At 48.8% G+C, this 22,596-nt stretch overlaps 1 protein-coding gene across 13 annotated transcripts in view; it reads right to left on the bottom strand.

Moving 5' to 3' along the window:
- TTLL3 (tubulin tyrosine ligase like 3) overlaps positions 1–22,589 on the bottom strand; it is a 29,201-nt gene extending 6,612 nt beyond the window's left edge. For 2 of the 13 annotated variants that reach the window (XM_010337814.3, XM_039478803.2), the window contains exons 1-11: positions 19,103–19,562; positions 18,781–18,869; positions 16,384–16,549; positions 16,150–16,247; positions 13,159–13,287; positions 11,858–11,972; positions 11,024–11,122; positions 9,240–9,435; positions 4,820–4,968; positions 3,537–3,780; positions 1,695–2,130 (exon numbers count right to left, since the gene is read on the bottom strand). In XM_010337814.3, the coding sequence (XP_010336116.3) occupies positions 1,695–2,130; positions 3,537–3,780; positions 4,820–4,968; positions 9,240–9,435; positions 11,024–11,122; positions 11,858–11,972; positions 13,159–13,287; positions 16,150–16,247; positions 16,384–16,549; positions 18,781–18,869; positions 19,103–19,487 (2,106 nt within the window). In that variant the 5' untranslated portion in view covers positions 19,488–19,562. Of the gene's footprint in view, positions 1–1,694; positions 2,131–3,536; positions 3,781–4,819; positions 4,969–9,239; positions 9,436–11,023; positions 11,123–11,857; positions 11,973–13,158; positions 13,288–16,149; positions 16,248–16,383; positions 16,553–18,780; positions 18,870–18,994; positions 19,564–19,596 lie in introns of those variants that run through there. The other 11 variants (XM_010337811.3, XM_003927090.4, XM_010337812.3 and 8 more) reach the window with 9 other exon arrangements.
- Between the last annotated feature and the right edge of the window lie 7 nt (positions 22,590–22,596).

The following is a 22,596-nucleotide window of genomic DNA, read 5'->3' on the forward strand; positions in this document are numbered from 1 at the left end:
ATAGTCCCAGCTACTCAAGAGGCTGAGGCAGGAGAATCACTTGAACCTGGAAGGTGGAGGTTGCAGAGCCAAGATCACACCTGTCACCCGGCCTGGGTCGCAGAGTGAGACACTGTCTCAAAAAAAAAAAAAAATTGGGAAGTCATTTGAAAAATGGAGAGGTTGCAGAGCCAAGATCACTCTGTCACCCGACTTGGGTGATGTGACAGAGTGAGACTCTGTCTAAAAAAAAAAATATATATATGTGTGTGTGTGTGTGTGTGTGTGTGTGTGTGTGTGTGTGTGTGTGTGTGTATTTGGGAGTCATGTGAAGAATGTAGATGCGTAGTCTCCTTCCCAAGCTAGACATTTTGGATTTTGGGTCAATCTCTGGGGTGGAGCCCCCTGACATCCATAGCAGCTTTCAACTGCTTCTGGCCTGGGCACTGGCATTGGGAGCACTGCACTACAATGGCACCTTTTCCCTCAACTTGCCTGTATATTTCCCCATTTACATTTTTTGAAACAAAAATGCCAATATATTAATTTAAGAAATGATCTATAATTGTAATAAAGACAAGATATTTATTACACTTACGTGTGATCATTACATTCTCTTCCTGTAACCAAACCTTGACAGAAGCCAAATGCTAATCAGAAGCCACTTAAACCGCCACAAGAAATTCTATCCAGAGCTTAGAAAGCCTTGAAATCAATTTTCTAATTTTTTTAAATGCTGTTCTATTTTACAAGTAGATTCCAATCTCTTTTTGGAGCAAGATGAGTGAAATAATGATAATATTAATAATAATGGTAGCTACCAGTAATTGCCTATTACTATATATCCAGGCACTTGACAGGTTATGCATGATGTAACTCCTAACCTCATTAGGTAATAACAACAATAACTAAAGCTTATTAGCATTTGCTCTATGCCAGGCACTATTCTAAAGTACTTTACTGGCTGGGCGAGGTGGCTCCTGCCTGTAATCCCAGCACTCTTGGAGGCCGAGGTGGGTGGATCACCTGAGGTCAGGAGTTCGAGATCAGCCTGGCCAACGTGGCAAAACCCTGTCTCCACTAAAAATACAAAAATTAGCCAGGTGTGGTGGCGGATACCTGTAATCTCAGCTACTTGGGAGGCTGAGGCAGGAGAATCGCTTGAAACCGGGAGGTGGGGGTTGCAGTGAGCCAAGATTATGCCAGTGCACTCCCACCTGGGCAACAGAGTGAGATTCTGTCTCAAAAGTAAATAAATAAAAATGAAGTACTTTACTTATCAACTCATTTAATTCATACAACTCATAGTATCTAACTTTGAGAATTAGGTACTACTTTTATTCTTACAGATGAGGAAAACCAGGGGTTAGGAACTTGTCCAAAGTCACATAGCTCGTTGTCACTGAACAGGAATTTGGACCCAAGGAGGTTCCAGAGTCTCTGCTCTTAGGACTATGTTATATGCCTCTCTAGAAATATTATCCACATAAACTAATTCATTTTATTCTCCCATCCCCATGAGAAAGATGGTAATAATATCCACATTTCAAAGATCAGGAGCCTGAGGCTCAGGGAGGTGAGGTCACCTTAGCAGGACCAGGACTTGAATCTGGGTCTTAAACTGGGTCTGACTGCAGAGCCCTATGCTCCAGTATGGGGCTGCCTGGAAGAGGGCACAGACTCTCTGGGGTTCTGCCTGGGTCCGACCTACTCACCTGTTTATAGATGACCTCAAAGGCTCCTGTGTCACAGTTGCGGTCCAGCCGCCGGTCAATGACGACACGCAGGGTGTCAGCTTGCACACCAGCACAGAGCCGGGCGGTGACTGCCGTGGAGGGTGCCATGGTGGGGCTGGCATTGATTTCAATCAGCCAGGGCTGGAAGTCCTCCCCGAACACAAAGTCAGCACCGTAGAGCTCAAAGCTGGCCTTCCGACACTGCACAGTATCCTGGGAGGTCTGAAGTGCATGGATCACAGCATTCTTCATGCCAGGCACGATGATGGTGGACCAAGCATTTGGGGCCCCCATCTCCTGCAGGTGAGCCTGGAACCTCTGGCTGGACCACATGTTGTCTGGAGGCAGCAGTGGATGCCGATGGCATGAATTCTCCAGGTGCTTCTGGATGGAGTTGTTGCACAGGTGCACTGAGCTGGGGCAGAGAGCAGAAAGCTGAGGTCCAAGCCCTTGAGCCCCTCTCATCCAAGCTCAGGGAGGACAGGCAAATCCTGGAACCAGCCCTGGGCCACCCTGCACTGTTCAACTTGAGATGGGGCCCTACTGGGAAGGACAAAAAGGACAGAGGCCTGGACCCCACCACATTCTTCTAAGGCCAGAACCACTCTAATCTTTCAGGGCTGCTCTGAGGGTGCCAATTACAGGAGCCACAGTACTAAGTGCTTTGTGCATAGTCTCAGTTAACCATCCCAGTGCTTGGAAGATGAGAGGGTGGGTAAGGGTATGGCCCCGTCATCACCAGGATGCCATCTCCACACTAGTTGTGAGATCTTAAGGCAAGTCATCTAACCTGCATGCTCTTCACATCTGCAAAATGGGGGTAGTAACAGTACCCACTTCATTGTGGTTTTTTTTTTCTTCAGACCTGGTGAACAGGAAGTATTCATTGGGTTCTTATGAAGAATGAGATAATATATACAAAGTGCTCAGCACTATCACATATGAAGCACTCAATAATTGACAGCTATGCGTTTCATACTACTGCCTCCCTTCTTCAGATGTGGAAACTGAGACTTAAATAGGTTTTCACATGACCTAGAGTCAAACAACTTGGAAGCTGTAGAGACAGAATTCGAATTTAGGCTTCAAGGCTTTCTCTTACCCCAGAAGTTAAAATACAACATCTTGCCTTTCAAAACTCCTGACCTCCTTTTCCCTGCTCTACATTTGCTTCCCTTTTCCCCACAATGACATATATAATCCTTTAACCTGTTAGATAATTTCACTTGTGTTCATTGCTTCTCTGTTTCTCCCTGCTAGAATGTACCCTTGAGAGCTGGGATCTTGTTTTGTTCACTGCTATATCCCAAGTGCCCAGAGCAGTAATGGTACAGGGTACACACTCAGTCAAATCTGTTGGAGGGACCAGGCGCAGTGTAATCCCAGCACTTTGGGAAGCCGAGGTGGGACAATCACTTGAGCCCGGGAGTTTAAGACCAGCTTGGGCAACATAGTGAGACCTCATCTCTACATAAAAAAATTTAAAAGTCAGCTGTGGTACACATGCCTGTGATCTCGGCTACTGAGAAGGCTGCAGAGAAAGGATTGCTTGAGCACAGGAGGTCGAGGCTGCAGTAAGCCATGACCATGCCACTGCACTGCAGCCTAGGCAACAGAGTGAGACTGTCCCATCTGTTAAAAAAAAAAAAAAAAAATCTGTTGGATGCAAGGACAGCTGGCTGGATGAGGGCCCCTGCCTGCCTGCAGCGTGTGTATGGAGCCCACCGCTGCTACACAGGTCCCCTGCACTGTAACTGCCTGTTTGCTTGCCAGCTCCCCAACTAGGCAGGGAGCTCATGGGAGGTGAGCAGTGGGGCTCACTTGTCCAGGTTCTTCAGGGAGAACGGCTGCGTGGAAAAGCGGAGATAGCTGTCACGGTAGAACCACACGGTAAGTGGGTTCCAGTCAGTTACCAGGAACCACTGTCTCAGGTCAAACTTGGTGCCAAAGATGAGCAGGGGCCGCTCAATATACTTTTGTACCACCCATTTGCTGTCCTTCATCATCATGGGGTTGCCGTTCACCAGCTTCAGCATCTCCTCCAGGTGGTCCATGCACATGATGCCTATGCAGGAAAAGAGCAGCCAGGGATTGGGAGGTCAGGCATGGGCTGGGAGAAGGGCCAGCTTGCCATGAGCTCTCATCCACAGAGCTGATAGGGCTCATGGGTAAGGCTGCCTCTCTCAATTAGAACCCAGTTCCTTTGGAAAAGCCAGGAATTTGCTAAGGATTTTAAATTTTTCTTAATTAACCAGTTTTGTTTGATTAAACAGGAATATGTACCTGAATAAAAATTTAAAGTGTTGGCCTTTTTTGTTTTTTAGTTTTTGAGTTGGAGTCTCCCTCTGTCATCCAGGCTGGAGTGCAATGGCACGAGCTCAGCTCAATGCAACCTCCGCCTCCTGGGTTCAAGTGATTCTCCTCCCTCAGCTTCCTGAGTAGCTGGGATTACAGGTGCCTGCCACCATGCCAGGCTAGGGTTTTTTATTTTTAGTAGAGATAGGGTTTCATCATATTGGCTAGGCTGGTCTCCAACTCCTGACCTCAAGTGATCCTCCCGCCTCAGGGTCCCAAAGTGCTAGGATTACAAGTGTGAGCCACTGCACCTGGCCAGTGTTGAGCTTTTTAAAAGCATGTGCACATATTGCTTTCCCACCAATAATAAACAGACTATAAAACCAAAAATTAGACAGTACAAAAGGGCATACAATAACAAGTACATCTTGTCCAGAGGCAGCCAACTGCTGCTTCCAGGTCCTTATGGATATCCTTCCGGGTCATGTGAGAGTCTACACGTGCTCAGTTTCCCTGCATCGTATAAATTAAAGCATGTTAAGGATTTGGAATAGTGCTTTAAATGCGTGACTGCATTTACTCCTCACCTCACAGGAGGTATTATCATCCTCCTTATTTCACAGATGATGTTATATCACCTCAAGGAGGTGATATAACCTGCTAAAGGTCACGAAGAATATTAGTAGCAGAGCTGGGACTCAAACCCAAGCAATTTGGCTTCAGTAAGCCTGCACTATTCACTTCCTTGGCCTCTAGTGGGAGATGCAGGTTGTGGGGTACCAGTGCAGGAAGTAGGAGCTGACCCCCACCTCGTCCGCGAGACTTGGCTCCTGGTTTCACGATCCAGATGTTGCGATCCCCTTCCATGTTTATCTGGGGTACCACAGCCCGCAGCTGCTGCAGGATGTCCTCACAGTGCTGGACCTGAGTGTCATGGTGCCTGAGTTCTGCCCCTTCGCTGTGGAGAAATGATGGAACTTGGGACATGTGGGTGTAGACAGGAAGGGGAGACATAGCTCACCACCCCCACCATCATCCAGGCAGCCTTAGTTACTCCCTCCCTGCAGATCTTGATAGGTCCCCCCCAAGCCTCTAGCCCCACCCTCAAGCCACCCCTGAAATCCTAACCTGCCCAGACTACAGGAATCAGAAAGGTTGACAAAATTCCATTTACCACATCTCCTACTTCAACACTCCACCTGTGCCACCCCCTTCCTATTAATTAAAACTGTCTTTGACAGAATTTAATCATTCCAGTTCCTAACGATAAAGCACCACTATGTGCCAGGCACTGTGTGTCAAGCGCATTCCATATATTATCACTAATCCTCTCAAGGCCCTGTCAGGGAACTGCTGATACCTGTCCCCCACCCCCTGACTTTTTTTTTTTTTTTTTTTTTAAAGACAGGGTCTTGCTCTGTCACCCAGGCTGGAGTGCAATGATGCAATCATGGCTCACTGCAGCCAGGAACTCCTGGGTCCAACCCTCAGCCTCCCAAGTAGTTGGAACTACAGGCATGCACCACCACACCCAGGCTATTTTTTTTTTTTTTTGCAGAAATGGGTCTTATGTTACCTAGGCTGGTCTTGAACTCCTGGCCTCAGGCAATCCTCCTGCCTCAGCCTCCCAAAGTGCTGGTATTACAGGCATGAGCTACCACATCCAGCCCTGGTCCCATTTTAGAGAAATATAAACTGGGCCAGGTGCAGTGGCTCATGCCTGTAATCCCAGCACTCTGGAAGGCCAAGGTGGGCAGATCAGGAGCTTGAGGCCAGCCTGGCCAACATGGCAAACCCCCGTCTCTACTAAAAATACAAAAATTAGCCAGGTGTGGTGGTGTGTGCCTGTTATCCCAGCTACTCAGGAGGCTGAGGCAAGAGAATCGCTTGAACCCAAGAGGCAGAGGTTTCAGTGAGCCAAGATTGCGCCATTGCACTCCAGCCTGGGCAATACAGCAAGACTCCATCTCAAAAAAAAAAAAAAAGAAAAAAAAAGAAAGAAAGAAAGAAAAAGAAAAGAAAAGCAAACTGAAGCTTTGAGAGTTAAGGGACTTACCCAAGGCCATACACTGAGCGTTGAATGGTTCTGCCGGGATTCAAACTCTGTCCTGTCTGATTCCTTCACCCATAGGTGATTTTTGGAGTTCCTTCCCCTCTTAAATCTGGGCCTAACATTGGCCAATACAGTGTTAGCCTAATTTCTTTCAAGCACATCTGTATCACACCTTTTCTTGCTTGTTTTCTCCTCATCATTTACCCCCACCTGACACATCTGTTTATTTGGTAATTGTCTGAATCCCCTAACTAGAATGTAAACTCCTTAAGAGCAGGAACATTTTTTGTAGTTGTTCTCTGCTCTATTCCCCATCCCCAAGCACCACACCTGGCACTCAGCAGGTACTCCCTAAAAGTTTGCTCAATGAATGAACGGCTGTCTCAGCAAGTACTTTGGCAGGAGCTTGCCTCAGCAACTGGACTGCACAGGGGTTCATGAACAAAGAGGGACAGAAAACGTCCTGAACTAAACCAAGTCACAAAATACCCCAGATAGCCTCTGATCCAGACTCTCCCATTTCTTTTCTTCTGACTGAATAGGACAGGAGTCTCCTACTCAGAGGAAGCTAACTCTGTGACACTTTTGCATCTTGAATGTTACCAGTCGTGGAGAACTTGCTCTTTTTTAAGAAGGAGGCAGCAGCCATTGGGGCAGTGCCAGGAACAGGGACAGCCAGATGCAGGGGGCTTGGCAAGGCCTCCCAGGAGTACTCACACTTAACATCCTGAAAAACTTCTCTGTGGCCCGTAGCATGAAGTATCTACTCAGTACAGTAGTCTGTGATGTGGCCCAGAAAAATGTCACACAGGAGTGGCAGGAGCACGTGTAATTTGAAAAAGTATATTCGACATGACAATATGATTGTATAGTTAGTGAAAAGAAAAAACACCAGTATTTTAATGAAAAGTCAGCCTTGATGAAAACCTGGCTGGCTTAGTTCTTAAAATCCAGTATTATAACAACAACAACAACAACAACTGGCTGGGAGGCAAGGATATTTTTGTTTGTTTTTGAGATGGATTCTGTTTTTTTGATATGGAGTCTCCTGTCTCAGCCTACTGAGTAGCTGGGACTACAGGCATATGCCATGGGGTTTCAGCATATTGGCCAGGCTGGTCTCGAACTCCTGACTTCGTGATCCACCCACCTCGGCCTCCCAAAGTGCTGGGATTACAGGTGTGAGCCACCGTGCCCAGCGGATTTGTTCGTTTGTTTGTTTGTTTAAAGTTGAGAAGCATAACAGTAAATATTGAATGGATCAGGCTGGATGCAGTGGCTCACGTCTGTAATCCCAGTACTTTGGGAGGCCAAGACGGGGGTACTGTTTGAGCTCAGGAGTTCGAGACCAGCCTGGCCAATGTGGTAAAACCATGTCTTTACAAATATACATACACATATATATCACACTAAGCACACTAAGATTAGCTAGGCCTGGTGGCACATACCCATGATCCTAGCTACTCAGAAGGCTGAAGCGGGAGAATCACTTGAGCCTGGGAGGCAAAAGTTGCAGTGAGACAAGACTGCACCACTGCACTCCAACCTGAGCAACAGAGTGAGACTCTGTCTCAAAAAAACAAACAAACAAAAAATATTGCCGGGTACGGTGGCTCACACCTGTAATCCCAGCACTTTAGGAGGCCAAGGCGGGCGAATCACCTGAAGTCAGGAGTACAAGACCAGCCTGACCAACATAGAGAAACCCGGTCTCTTCTATAAAAATAATAAATAAAATTAGCCGAGCATGGTGGCACATGCTTGCAATCCCAGCTACTCGGGAGGCTGAGTTAGGAGAATCACTTAAGCCCAGGAGGCAGAGGTTGTAGTGAGCCGAGATGGTGCCATGGCACCCTAGCCTGGGCAACAAGAGCAAAACTCCACCATACAAACACACACACACACACACACACACACACACACACACACACAAAATAATAAATAAATAAAATATTGTAGGAATGAATGCATGCTGGTCATTTGTACTGAACCATTCAACACTGTGTACGTCTATTATATGATGCAATATTTTATGTAATCCTGACTTTAGAGAAGGTCCTATAGCCCTCTAGAACTTGCCCCTACATACCAGAAATAAAAAGGACTCATATATTTTACAATTAATGTTCTAAGCCTTGATTTTCTTTTTTTTCTTTCTTGAGACAGCCTTACTCTGTCATCGAGGCTGGAGTGCAGTGGTATGATCTCGGCTTGCTGCAACCTCTGCCTCCCAGGTTCAAGCAGTTCTCCCGTCTCAGCCTCCCAAGTAGCTGGGATTACAGGAGTGTGACACCATCCCAGCTGATTTTCATATTTTTAGTAGAGATGGGGTTTCACCGTGTTGGCCAGGCTGGTATCAAACTCTTGACCTCAAGAGATCTCCCCATCTCGGCCTCCCAAAGTACTGGGATTACAGGTGTGAGCCACCGCTCCTGGCTGCCTTGATAACTCTTAATTTAAGATGGGTAGATTTACTGTGTCCCAGTTGGGAACAAGGGCTACACTTCATTTCTGGAAGCTGGCATAATCCTTGGCACATAGTAGTTGCTCAAAAATTGCTTACTGTGTGTTCTGCCTTAGTGCTATTCTCCCTCTAGTCCCTCCTGCATGCTCTGCTGAATGGAATCTCCCTAAAGCATCACCAGGCTCACCCTGATCCTCCCTTCCTCTACCTAAAAACCTTTTCCCAAAGTGTGTTCTGAAAACACTGCCCCTCAGGATGCTTGCGGGGAGGCAGGGCACTGGGCTCACTTAAGTACAGGATATGCTGCACACTCTCTCTATAGGCTTGCACCACCTATAGGTTCCAAAGAGTCCTGCACCAGGAAAGCCTCTAATTAACTGCCTAATCCAACGTTTTCCCAATGTGATGGACCACAAAAGCCCTCTTTTCATAAAATCTATTCACTTCCTGTAGAATTAACCTCTGTGCACACACTTTGGGCAATGTTCTGTCCACTTGGCGGCACATGCTCTTAGTGACTATGCTATGCCAGGAACCAGAAAGAGTGGCCCAGACCCTGTCACGGAGGGAGTGGGAGTCCTTGAGGGTTCCCGAGCAGAAGAGCAGCAGGGCAAACAAGAGCTTGGGGAAGGAGTGGGGGCTGCATGAGACCAAGAGGGTCTGTCCCTAAGCACCTGCCCACATCCCAAAGTCCCAGCTGCAGGGGACTCACTGGACCACTTGGTAGTAGTGCTGGAGGAAGAGGGACCAGTCCTTGGGGCTGAGGTACAGTGGGGCCTCCAGGTCCTTGTCGATGTCCATGTGGGCCAGGTTGCTAAGGTACTCCTTGCACGCACACAGAGCTTCATCCACAAACTCTGGAGACACCGACACTTGGTTTTTCTCCCGTTTCTTGGGTTGCTTGTCTCCTGCGCATAGGGAGGGGCCTGTCATGATCCCACATCAAGGCAGGTAATCTGACACATGCCACAGCCCCCATCGTCCTAAGGCCTGTCACATACTTCAGGCACAGCACGAACCTAGATAGGTCCCCTACTGCCCTGGGATGTGTCACTTAGCTGAGGCTTTGCTCTAAATTCACTGCAACTCTAGCACCTGCCCTTGGCTCCCACTGTCCGAGGACCTGTCACTCACTTAAGGCTCCACTCTAAGTGTCCCCAAGGCCTCTAACCAGCACCTATAGCCATGGCACACACCTCTCTGCCCCTGGGATCTCTGACACACCTGAGGCTCTGCCTAAAATGCACCTGGGAGCTTTGGCCTATGTGAACTCAGTTATACATGAATACCCCTCTCCCAAGTCTGACACAGCTCCTTAAGTCCACACACCAGGAATCCAGACCCATTCCCAGAATCTTGATAAAGAGCTACAACCCTTAGCCCACAGAAACACTAACCTCTGTGTGCACTGCTACTGTACAAGGCCCTGACACAAACCTAAAAGTGATTACAGAAGCTGACCCTTCAGAAGAACCCATGCACACCCACAGACCTGACTCACCCCTGAACATCTCAATGCTCTAAAGATCCTCATATACAACTCAGGCCCTCAGCCTAACCTATACCATAAAAGCTTAAGCACGGGGTCTCTGGCCACACCCGAGGCCCTTGTACCCCTTATCCTGGCACACAACCAAGCCTTCCTTGTACGTGACACACACAAGAGACAGCAATGGGGAGATCTCCCTCTGGAAGAGGCAGGACTGTCTTCCTTCCTGGAGAGCTGCCTCTACTTCCCTGAATCCCTCACTGATGGGTCCCTGGATTACAGGGACCTGGAGACAGAAGCTAAATCCAGAAAGGGGAAGGCCAGGTGGTGGTTGGCTGGCATGCAGTGATAGTGAGCATTCCTCTGTGTGCCCCTCCAATCCCAGCTGTTCCTTATGTTCAGGCCCAAGGTGTCCTCAGGCCATGTGTAAAGCCCAGTTTCACTGCTTCCTTCTCCTCAGAGACCTGAAGCCCTCTCCAGGGTGCTCGGCCACATGCCAGGCCCATGGGGGAGCTGAATGAGGAGTGGATCAACTAACAAATAGATGAGAAGACAAGTGTCTAGGTACCTGGGACAGAAAAATGGATGAGTGGATGGACTGGAGGACACATAGGTAGGGGAGAGGAGAATGGAATAGGAGGAAGAGAGTTGGGTTGACGGACCTGTGGAAGGATAGGTAGGCAGGGAGTGGATAGTTGGACGGGGAGTATGAAGCTGATGTCAGGTAGGTGAATGAAGAGATTAACAAAGGGTGACAGGTGAGAGGATGGAAGGATGAGTGGAAGGGTGGGTGGGTGAATCGGTAGATCAAATACTGGGTGAATAAGTGGGTGGATGGATGGATGGATGGATGGGTGGATGGATGGATGGATAGATGAGTAGATGTGAATCATACACAGATGTGTGGAGGTGGGTGGATGAATAGACAGGCGGAAGGGCAGATCAGTGGAAGGACGGATGGGTGGAGGATAAATGGGTGGCAGAGTGGAGATAACTACAGTACTTACCTGTGGCTTCTTCCTCTTCTGCCTGTATAGGGTATGACTTCCACTCAGACTTTACCACCAGCTTGAGAACGTTGCGGGCAGCTGTCAGCCAGAAGTCTTCTGCTCCCGGGGCATGGGATACCCTGCTCAGCCTCTAGGCTTGAGGCCTGTTCTGGTTCCGGAACCTGATCATGACTTGCCCCATTTTGGATCCGGAACCTGACTCTACCTTTTCTGACTCTAGAGCCTGAGTTTAGAACTTGCTCCTGTTTCAGTTGTGGAACCAAACCCCAAATCTTACCTGACTTGGCTCATATTCTACCTTCGGAATCTGGCCTGGACCCACTGTCTGATTTATTTCATCTGTTCATGATCTATTTTTAATGCTTATTTTATCCCGAGAACCAGACTGTGTCCTATTTCAGATTTTGAATGTAATTTAAACCTGGCATAAAATCTGGATCCAAATTCTAACCTGAATTTAGAACATATTGTGGAATTGGAACCTAGTCTGCCTTAGAAACCCAAAGCCTGCTGCCTTTTTTGGAACTCAATTGAACTAGTGGAACTTGACATAAGCCTGGAGTCTGTTCTGGATTCCAAACTCAAGGGACTGAGCAACTTTTAGAACCTGTTCTACAATATACACCATGCTACCTGAGCTTTTCTGGAGGTCAGAGTTGACCAGGCTAAGGGGCTCATTAAGGGAGGGCACATTAGGGAAGGATCAAGATTGAGTGTAGGGAAGGAAGTCTGCTGGGGCAGATGAGGGCATGAAGAGAATCCTGCTGCTCTCCAGTATGAGCCCTGCTCCTTCAGCCTCAGGTCCAGGCATGGGACTGGGGGTCTCCTTACCTATGAAGGCTTTTTTGTCATCCTCAGCCCCCAGGCGGTAGCAGCGTGGGAAGAAGGAGTCGGCATCAGCCTCATCAAACCATGGCAAATTCCGGAGATTGAGACATAGACCCACCTATGGAGTTAGCCGCTGAGGGGGCAGGACAGGACTGCCCACACCCAGCACACACCCAGATAGCTCAGAAAGCATCCCACCCGGATGCTCTCAGAGCCTTGGCCCCACTTGCTTGGTCTGACTTGCTCACATCTATCACCGTATGTTTGCCTGGGCGGTATCCTTTGCCAAAAATGTCTGACGTCCCTCCTGTCCACCCTTTCACATTCTTAAAGAGCTGCCAAGGCCAGGTGTGGTAGCTCACACCTGTAATCCCAGCACTCTGGGAGGCTGAGGTGGGAGGACTGCCTGAGGCCAGAGGCCAGGAGTTCAAGACCAGCCTGGGCAACATAGCAAGAATAAAAAATCTCTTATTAATCTCTTAAAAATAAAACAAAACAAAACAAAAAAAAGCTGCTTCCTCTAGAATCCTTCCTAACCTACATCAAAAATATAATGGCAGGTCATTATTATAAAGCCCTTCGTCCTTGCCACACCCCAAAAGATAGGCCTTACTGGTATTTTCATTGAAAGGTGAGGAAACTGAGACGCAGAGAGGCAAAGTTACTTGCTAAGAAACCCAGGTAGGGCTGGGCATGGTGGCTCATGCCTGTAATCCCAGCACTTTGGGAAGCTGAGGGAGGTGGATCACCTGAGGTCATGAGTTTGAGACCAGCTTGGCCAACATGGTGAAAAGCCATCTCTACTAAAAATACAAAAATCAGCCGGATGTGGTGACATGCACCTGTAGTCACAGCTACTCAGGAGGCTGAGGCGGGAGAATTGCTTGAACCCAGGAGACAGAGGTTGCAGTGGGCTGAGATTGCACCACTGCACTTTTCTCAAAAACAAAATAAAACAAAACAAAAACAAAGAAACCTAGGTAAGACAGAATGGGTCTATTAGCCAGATATCTTCGGCTTAGGAGGTAAGAGCCTGCTTGTTCACTATCACTGGATTTGGTGACTGTTCTACCTCCAGACCCATTTGAATGCTGGAGCCCATTTTAGTCACTATGTCTATACATGCCAGATACCACACAGGGGTTGGATTTGAACTAGTCAGATACTGGTCAGACTCCAAATCTGAATTATATACTTCCTCTTGTACTGAGAACTTCCTCTTTCTGACAAGGAGAGTGGGGAGCAGGGCTGCCAGCCCAAGGGCAAGGAGTTGGAAGCTTCCCTGCCTGCTCTGGGGAGCCTACCTTTGTGGTAAAGGAGCCAGCCCGGGCATAGTGGTTTATCATCTGATCCTTAGAGAGGAAGCGATAGTCAAGCACATCCCGCCGAGTGGTCCAGATGAAGTAGGGGGTCTCATTCCGAACCATGCGAGACTAGAGAGAAGGGGAGGAGATAGAAAGAGAACACTGTGGGTAGCAGGGCCTAAAGCAGCTTCTCCCTGTCCTGCTGAGCAGTGTGGGTGAACAGGAAGGAAAGGATGCAGATGCTTCCAAGGTGGCCTCTAGCCTACACATCATCTTTGTGTAAGGCAATAAAAGACTTCTCTCCCGCCAGGGCACAGGTGGGTAGACAGCAGTCCAGCCTTTCAACCTCCTTTTGGTCTTAGGGAGGCCAAAGGCTCCCTTCTGCCTTCCTTTGTCACTGTTTAAGGTGTCCTATGAGGCTTGTCATTCTCAGCCTCCAGGCAGTAACAGTGTGAGGAGTTAGCATCAGCCTCATCAAACCACAACAAATGCCGAAGACTGAGACATAGACCCACCTATGGAGTTAGCTGCTGAGGGGGCAGGGCCCCTAAGGGTGTCCCCAAGCAGTGACAAAGCTGCACAACTTGTTTTGGCCCATGGTCATCAGTGACTTGCCCAGGGACAGGACGGTGACTCCAAGCTGATGGGCACACAGCCTGCAACAAAGGCTATCTCATGGACCCCACCTCTCCATCCTTCCTACAACTCTGGGAGGTGGGATAATTATTGATAAGCAGTGTCAGCATATGTCTTTCTTTTTTTTTCTTTTCTTTTCTTTTTTTTTTTTTTGTGAGACGGAGTTTCGCTCTTGTTACCCAGGCTGGAGTGCAATGGCGCGATCTCGGCTCACCGCAACCTCTGCCTCCTGGGTTCAGGCAATTCTCTTGCCTCAGCCTCCTGAGTAGCTGGGATTATAGGCACGCGCCACCATGCCCAGCTAATTTTTTGTATTTTTAGTAGAGACGGGGTTTCACCATGTTGACCAGGTTGGTCTCGATCTCTCGACCTTGTGATCCACCCGCCTCGGCCTCCCAAAGTGCTGGGATTACAGGCTTGAGCCACCGCGCCCGGCAGCATATGTCTTTCTAAGCAACTTTCATGTCAGTTCATTCAAGGCTCACCACAATTCTGTGTGGTAGGGGCTACTGTTATCTCTGTTTCACAGATGAGGAAACCAAGGCACAGGGAGGCAAGTGACTTGCCTAAGGGCTCATGAGATTGCTACATATGAAGTTGCCAATATTCAACCATTCCTGACATAGAAAAATGGATTTTTTTTTTTTTTTGGAGATAAAGTCTGACTGTTACCCAGGCTGGAGTGAAGCAGTGTGATCTTGGCTCACTGCAACCTCTGTCTCCTGGGTTCAAGTGATTATTCTGCCTCAGCTTACCTAGTAGCTGGGATTACAGGCATGCACCACCATGCCCAGCTAATTTTTTTTTTTTTGCATTTTTAGTAGAGACGGGGTTTCACTCTGTTCCCCAGGCTGGTCTTGAACTCCTGACCTCAAATGATCTGCCCACCTTGGCCTCCCAAAGCACTGGGATTACAGGCATGACCCACTGTGCCCAGTCAGAAATGGCAATTTTGTATCATTCAACTCAGTAAGTGGCACAGCCAAGATGCAAACCTCAGCATGCATGTCCTCCACACCATCAAAACCGTCCCTTTCAGATTTTGTTTTGTTTTGTTTTGTTTGTGGGTTTTTTTTTTTTTTTTTTTGAGATGGAGTCTCACTCTGTTGCCCAGGCTGGAGTGAATGCAGTAGTGTGATCTTGGACCACTGCAACCTCCGCCTCCCAGGTTCAAGCAAGTCTCCTGCCTCAGCCTCCCAAGTAGCTGGGATTACAGGCATGTGCCACTATACCCAGCTAATTTTTCTATTTTTTTAGTAGAGATGGGGTTTCACCATGTTGGCCAGGTTAGTCTCGAACTCCTGAGGTCAGGAGTTCGAGATGTTCCACCAGCCTCAGCCTCCCAATGCGCTAGGATTATAGGCATGAGCCACTGTACCTGGCCTTTATTTTATTTTTTATTTTTATTTTTTGAGATGGAGTCTCCCTCTGTCACCCAGGCTGGGGTGCAGTGGTGTGATCTCAGCTCACAGCAATCTCCACCTCCCAGGTTCAAGCAATTCTCCTGCCTCAGCCTCCTGAGTAGCTGGCATTACAGGTGCTTGCCACCGCACACGGCTAATTTTTGGGGGGTTTTTTGTTTGTTTGTTTTTATAGAGATGAGGTTTCACCATGTTGGCCAGGCTTGTCTCAAACTCCTGATCTCAGTGATCAGCCCACCTTGGCCTCCTAAAGTACTGGGATTACAGGCATAAGCCACCCTGCTCAGCCTCTTACAGAGCTTTTAAAGCCCATCCTTCCTGCCTTCACTTACCAAGAGCAGAAGAAGGAGAACTATGTGGTTTTTATTTGACGGGTGAGCTACCATACATGGAGGCTGTGCTGGCATCTGATATGACCTAGCAGAGTTCTGAATTCAGGCCAGATGGGACCCAGCAGGGCTATGTCCCTCCGCACTCTGCAGGCCTAGCCAGCCTTTATTCACTTATTCCTTTTTCAGAGATAGAGTCTTGCTCTGCTGCCCAGGCTGGAGTGCAGTAGCAGGCTCATAGCTCACTGCAGCCAGTAACTCCTGGGTAACCTCCCAAGTAGCTGGGTCTACAGGAACAAGCCACCACACCTGGATAACGTTTTTCTACATTTTTTGTAGAGACTGGGTCTTACTATGTTTTCCAGGCTGGTCTTGAACTCCTAGCCTCAAGTGATCCTCCCACCTCAGCCTCCTAATTAGCTGGGACCACAGGCATGAGCCACCATGCTGAGCTCTATCCAGCCTTTAAAGAGGCAGTTTTTACTACAGATAGGGAAACTGTGGACCAGAAAAAAAAGGACTTGTCTGAGTTCACCCAGCTGGACACCGGTGCTCTCCCTCTAAGCAGGCAGCCCTTGCTTCATCTTGGCCCCCAGGGCCCTCACCATCAGAGAATGTGTTCCATCTAGGTCATCAAATTTCAGTAAATCATCGAAGTTGAACAGCTGTGGTGGCTGGAACTCCTCATCCTCATCTTCATCCTCTGTGGATGCAGAGCCCAGAGCTGATGAGGCCCCTCTCCCTGCCCCATAGCCCATAAGGCCTCCACCCTGGGACACTGGGAACCAAAGGAAAGGGACTCAGGAGGGATAGCTGCAGAAAGGGAGGGAACTGCTCACCATCCTCAGTGGTGTCACTGTCACCCATCACTGAGCTATCCGGATCCTTCTGGAGTGGCAGCAGGGTGGAGCCTGAGCAATGAACCATCTTCTTCTCCACCCAGCCCCTCCGGCGCAAGAGACACCGGATCACCGGGTAGCGGCCTTGGATGGTAAAGATCTTCTTCTGCTACAAGGTGAGAGATGGATACTTCTTCAATAAGTATTGCGTAAGTGCCAGACATAGGAGATATAAAGGTGAACCAGATAGTTTTGGACTCTGCCATCAGGAAATTTTTATATTCCATAGGAGAGACAGACTATAAACAAGTAGAGAAATAAATATGCATAGTAATAATGATAATGGCAATGGCTGATATTTACTAAGGACCTACTATGTGCTCAGAGCTTACATGCATTATTAACAATACTATGCCTTTTTGCTTTATTTTGAGACAGGGTCTCACTCCATTGCCCAGGCAGGAGTGTCGTGGCACGATCTTCACTGCACCCACTGCTCCTAGGTTCAAGAAATTCTCCTGCCTAAGCCTCCCTGAGTACCTAGGATTACAGGTGCACGCCACCATGCCCAGATAATTTTTTTTTTTTTTTTTTTTTTTTTTGAGATGGAGTCTTGCTCTGTCTCCCAGGCTGGAGTGCAGTGGCACAATCTCAGCTCACTGCAGCCTCCATTTCCCAGGTTTGAGTGATTTTCCTACCTCGTGAGTAGCTGGGAGTACAGGTGTGTGCCAGCAGGTCTGGCTAATTTTTGTATTTTTAGTAGAGATGGGGTTTTACCATAGTGGCCATGCTGGTCTCAAACTCCTGACCTCAGGTGATCCACCCACCTTGGCCTCCCAAAGTGCTGAGATTAAAAGTGTCAGCTACCACACCTGGCACCCAGATAATTTTTATATTTTTTGGCACAGACTGAGTTTCACTGTGTTGGTGCAGGCTAGTCTCAAATTCCTGGCCTCAAGTGATCCTCCTGCCTCAGCCTCCCAAAGTGCTGGGATTACAGGTGTGAGCCACCATGCCTGGCCAATAGGATGCATTTTTATTAGATGCTGTTATCCCCATTTTACTGGCTATGAAACAGAAGCACAGATAAGTTGAGCAGCCTGCCTGAAGCCATACAGTGGTTAAGCAAAAGAGCAGAGATTTAAATCCTGGCAGTTTGGCTCTAGAAATTGCATACTTACTGGGGATCCAGAGAAACTACTTAGAAAAACATGGTCAGGAAAGGCTGAAAGGAAGCCTTGAATGTACAGAGCTGGGAAATGGTGGTTTAGGCAGAGGGGAATGCATGTGCAAAGGCCTTGAGGCTGGAGAGAGGTCAGAAGGAACTGAAGGGAGACCAGAGTGAGAGGAGATGGAAAATGATGGGGAGAGCCCCAGAAGAGGTAGGCAGTGGCCAGACTGTGGAAGGCCCTGCAGGCCTTGGAACAGACTTGGATTTTATACAGAGTGTCGTGAGTAATAAAGGCTAACTAAGGAAATCTTTCTAAGCTTGGCTTGCTGTTGTATGGCAAAAAGATGACGGGACAGGAATGGAGGCAGACCAGCTAGGAGGCTGTCATGGTTTGCTAGGAGAAAAATCACAATTACTAAAATGATGGTTACAACACAGACGGGAGAAGGTGGCAGAGTTGAAAATGGTTTTGAAGGTAGAGATGACAAGTGGTTTTGCTGATGGGATTAGAACTGTGGGTGAAGAAACAGAAAGATGAGATTTCTGACATGAGTAACTGTGAGATGGGAGAGACCAGAGACTGGGAAGGACGACAGGTTTGGGCAGGAAAATCAGAGTGTGGTTTGGGACATGAATTTGAAATGCTTGTTTAGTTTTCTGGGTGAAGATGAGAGGTAGGGGCCTGGATCTACAGGGTGTGGAGTTCAAGGCTGGGCTGGAAGGGAAACAGAGGAGATACAGCACACTGACTGGACGCAGAGCCAAGGACACAGCCAAAGGAGACAGACCTGGGGAAGGGGCCAGGGGGCCACTAATGGCTGAGAAACCTTCAAAGAGTGCTGAAAAGCAGCAGCCAAAGAGGGAGAAAGGAAAACCAGGAGCGTGCACTCAGACAGCCAAGGGGAAGTGTGTGGGCAGCGGTGCTGAAAGATACTGTGTGCCCAACCGAGATTAAGAGAGAAAGGCGCTGCTGGGTTTGGCTCCTGGAACTCACCAAGGCACCTTGATTAGAGTGGGACATCGTAGGGAACCAGAGTAGAGGGAGCCCAGAAGTTTGGTGCAGAAGGGGTAAATGGGGAGGTAGCTGAAGATGGGTGTGGGGGTTGAGGGTTTTGCTGTTGTTTTCTCTTTTGCTTTTGTTTTTTAAGGATGTAAGAAAATACCGCAGGGAGACAGGCTGAACTGCTTCCATGGTCCTTTCTAAATGCCCCCGCCCCTCCTCTGACCTTGACAGCTCTCTCCACGTGGATTTTGGCATTTTGGAGCCGGTTCATGTGAGACGCCTTGGAGAATCGTCGCCAGAGGACCGGGGAACCTACAGAAAGATGCGGAGTAGGGGCGGGGTAGGCTGGGGCTTGGTCCAGGGTCTTTGCCTAGGGTATTTTCTGGCCACCGATAGCCACGCCTCTTCTGTACCTCCCGCCTCATCCGGATGCCCACCCTCGGCCGCTCTTCTCCAGACCCCCATTCCCTCCACCCCAGTGTATTCTCGTCCTCGCAGCCGCCGTAGGCCAGGGCAAGCAGCAAGCAGGTCGCACGGGGCCTCACCATCCTGCGGCGAGGGGTCATCCAGGACCAGTGTGTGCGGGGAGTCGAGGGGGCGGGGATCCACGTCACCCTGAGCTTGGGTGCAGGGTGTCCTGAAGGCGCGGCCAAGGCGCCGCGCAGGGGCGGGGCTGCCCGCCTCGCTTCTGCCGCCTGCGCGACCCTCCTCGGGCTGGGCGGAGGCGGGGCCAGGCCAAGGCGGCCTCCCCGGCAGACGGAAATCGGAGCGGCGTGCAGAGGGTAAACTGGTGCGTGGCTTGGGAGGCTGCGACTTCCACAGCCAGTGGCACACTGAGCCGCCCTCCTGGCAATACCAGGAGGCCGAGCCCCGGCGCCCAGGCCCCAGTTCCCCCGCGCTAAGGAGCAGTGGCGCGCGGGGGCCCTGCATGTGCCCCTTGCCGCGCACGCCCTCCCAGCACCCCTGATCCCGCCTCCCCTCCGCGTCGCCGCCTCTTCTCCCTGTCCTCCGTTCCAAGCCCCGCCCCATTTGCTGTTACCTTGGAAACCATTCCCTGGGCACTATCAGACTGCTCCGGGCTGGTTTAGGGGCTGCGGTGGGCCCCGAGGCAGTCGAGCGAGGTCTTCTTTAGGACCTGGGGCCTCACCCAGACCGTTGATGAGCGGGGCACTCAAGGCGGAAGAGAGCACTGAGTCCCACTTAAAGTTAGTGTCATGGTTCCTTATCCAATACTTCCTGGGTGCCACCGCCCTTTGGGCTTGAGTGATTTCACAGTATTTACAGGTGCTGACGAATGGTCCCTGACCTCATGGAGCTTACATCCCAGTGCAAGGGGAATAAAAGCAAGTAACAGAAGAGAATAGTTACAGGTATAATAAGGGCAGTCAACAAGCAGAGGTGAAACCAGGAAGGGGGGGGGCACATTTTAGATAAGGTAGGGGTAAAGGATGTCCTCTCTAAAGAGGTGATATATTTAAGTTAAAGGTGTAAATGCGAAAAGTCACGAGTCACCAGGGAAAGGAAAGGAACGGCACTTCAGGCAGGGGACAGTCCCAGCAACAGCCCTGAGGAGGGTTAAGAACCTCTGTGCAAACAAGGTAGCCAGTGTGGCTGGAGCCTGGAAAGGCCAGATCAGACCTGCGGGGCCTGGCAGATGGACCTAGGGTAGTGTCCTTAGAGAGGGCAGCATATGGGGGTAATGAGGAAGTGCAGAGCATACCCTCCCCAGGAACTTGAAAATGGAAAAACATCATCATCTGAGTCAATTGGGAAAGAAATGTAATAGATCAGTTATGCCCGGCCCCACGCTAAGAGTAAGCAACCTCTTCGGAAGCACTGGAAAAGAATTATCCTCAAAAGTTTAAGGCTCCAAGATGTTAAACAATTTGCCTCAAATACCAGAGCAGAGGTGACATTGGAACCCAGGTCTGACTCCAAAGCCTGTCTCTTAAGCATTCCTCTATATTATCACTCAGAAGGTTGCCTGTTAGTCACAGAAGGACCTCACCAGGGGCAGTTTAAGAGGCAAACTCTAGCAGTGCCCATGCAGGCAGAGTTGGATAGAGTACCCTGGTCCAAGAGCCCAGCTTTGTTAGTCACTGGGTAGATGTGCTCTTAGAGTGAAGGTGGATCCCCCAACTCTCTGTCCAGCTGACCCCAACCCCCCTTTAGCTGATGGCTAGACTTCCTGAAAAGTATACTCCCCAGGAGAGGCAATTTAAGGAATTTGGACCCTGGGAGATAGATATGTGACAAATGAGGGTTTTGGCTGGCTCATGCAGGCAATGCTTTCCTGTGAGGGTTGTTAAGTGACCCTATTAGTCACCCAGTTTCACTGTGAGCACCTTTAACCTTCACCACAAAGCTAGAACACAGATGACCATATGCCCTGGAGGGGAACACCTAATTTGGAAAGGTGGAGGGGTAGGTCACAGAGGTAATGGTATAAAGGGGATGATAGCACTTTGGGAGGCTGAGGCAGGAGGATCACCCAAGGCAGGCCAGGAAACAGAGATACCTTAAAAAAAAAATTAGCTGGGCATGGTAGTGGCAAAGGCCTGTGGTATCGGCTACTCAGGAAGCTGAGGTCAGAAAATCACTTGAGCCTGGGGAAGCTGAGGCTGCAGTGAGCCATGACTGTGCCAGTGCATTCCAGCCTGGGTGACAGTGCAAGACCCTATCTCAAAAATGAAAAAAAAAAAAAAAAAAAAAGAAGAAAAAGGGAGGGGAACAATAACTATTCAAGTTGCCCTCACCCCCTGCCTTTAACATCACCCCTTCAAGAGATCCTTTTGGCCATCTGGAGGAATCCCTTTTGAAAGCTCACCTCAGCTGGGTGCGGTGGCTCACTCCTGTAATCCCAGCACTTTGGGAGGCCAAGGCGGGTGGATCACAAGGTCAGGAGATCAAGACCATCCTGGCCAGCATGGTGAAACATCTCTACTAAAATACATAAACTTAGCTGGGTGTGGTGGCACCTGCCTGTAATCCCAGCTTCTCAGGAGGCCCAGGGAGAGGAATCGCTTGAACCTGGGAGGTGGAGGTTGCAGTGAGCTGAGATCGTACCACTGCACTCCAGGCTGGCAACTGAGTAAGACTCCATCTCAAAAAAAAAAAAAGAAAAAAGAAAAAAGCTCAGCTCAAAGGTTAACTCTTCTTGAAGCTTACCCTGACACCCTCTCCTATAAATATTTCCCCTTTGGCCCCCAGACTTCCAATATTAAATATGAAACACTTCAGTGCACCTTTTACACACCTAGCTCTTTTCCTGGACCTCCCAAGTCTAAAGGCAAGAATAACATCATGAACACTGCAAATTATTCAACAGCCCAGCCACTGGGCTGGTAGAACAAACAACTACAATCCAGTCAGTGCCTGTGTGGCAGGGACCATGTCAGACTGTTCATATTCATTATCTCCAGTTTATAGACTAAGAAAGTGAGACACGGAGTAGAAAAACTTGCCCAAATTTGGCAAGAATCAGGACTCAAACAGAAGGGGTTTGTTTTTTTACTTCAGGATGTTACTTGAAGGCTGCACTAGGTAGCACTATCCAACGTAACTTTCTGCAATGATGGGAATGTCTACGTATGTGTTGAATATGCTATATGTCCATATGCAAGTCCACATATGCTGTTGTAGATGGTACAGTCACTGGTAGCTGCTAAGTTGCCAGTGGGACAGGGAAACTAGATTTTAAACTTTATTTAATTGTAGTAATTAAAACTGATATAGCCACTTGTGGATGATGATTACTGTTTTAACACAGGCAAAAGTTTACTCTTGCTCACTGGCTGAGATTTGAGGCAAGCTATTACATCTCATGTCTGGAACCTCAGTTTCCTTATCCACCAAATGGGAGCACTGTTTCTCTGTGGTTACTTTTTAGCCCAAGTAAGATCATTATGTGAAAAACACCAAAGCTCTGAATAGGCAGACAGAACAGTTTCAAAAATGAATGGTGCCTGGACTGCAATGAAAGGGGTCTCCGGACTGGGCCCCTGGCAGGAATAATGACAGGACCAATCATGAGACTGTA

Source organism: Saimiri boliviensis, chromosome 8 (genome assembly GCF_048565385.1).
Source record: "Saimiri boliviensis isolate mSaiBol1 chromosome 8, mSaiBol1.pri, whole genome shotgun sequence".
NCBI lineage: Eukaryota > Metazoa > Chordata > Mammalia > Primates > Cebidae > Saimiri > Saimiri boliviensis.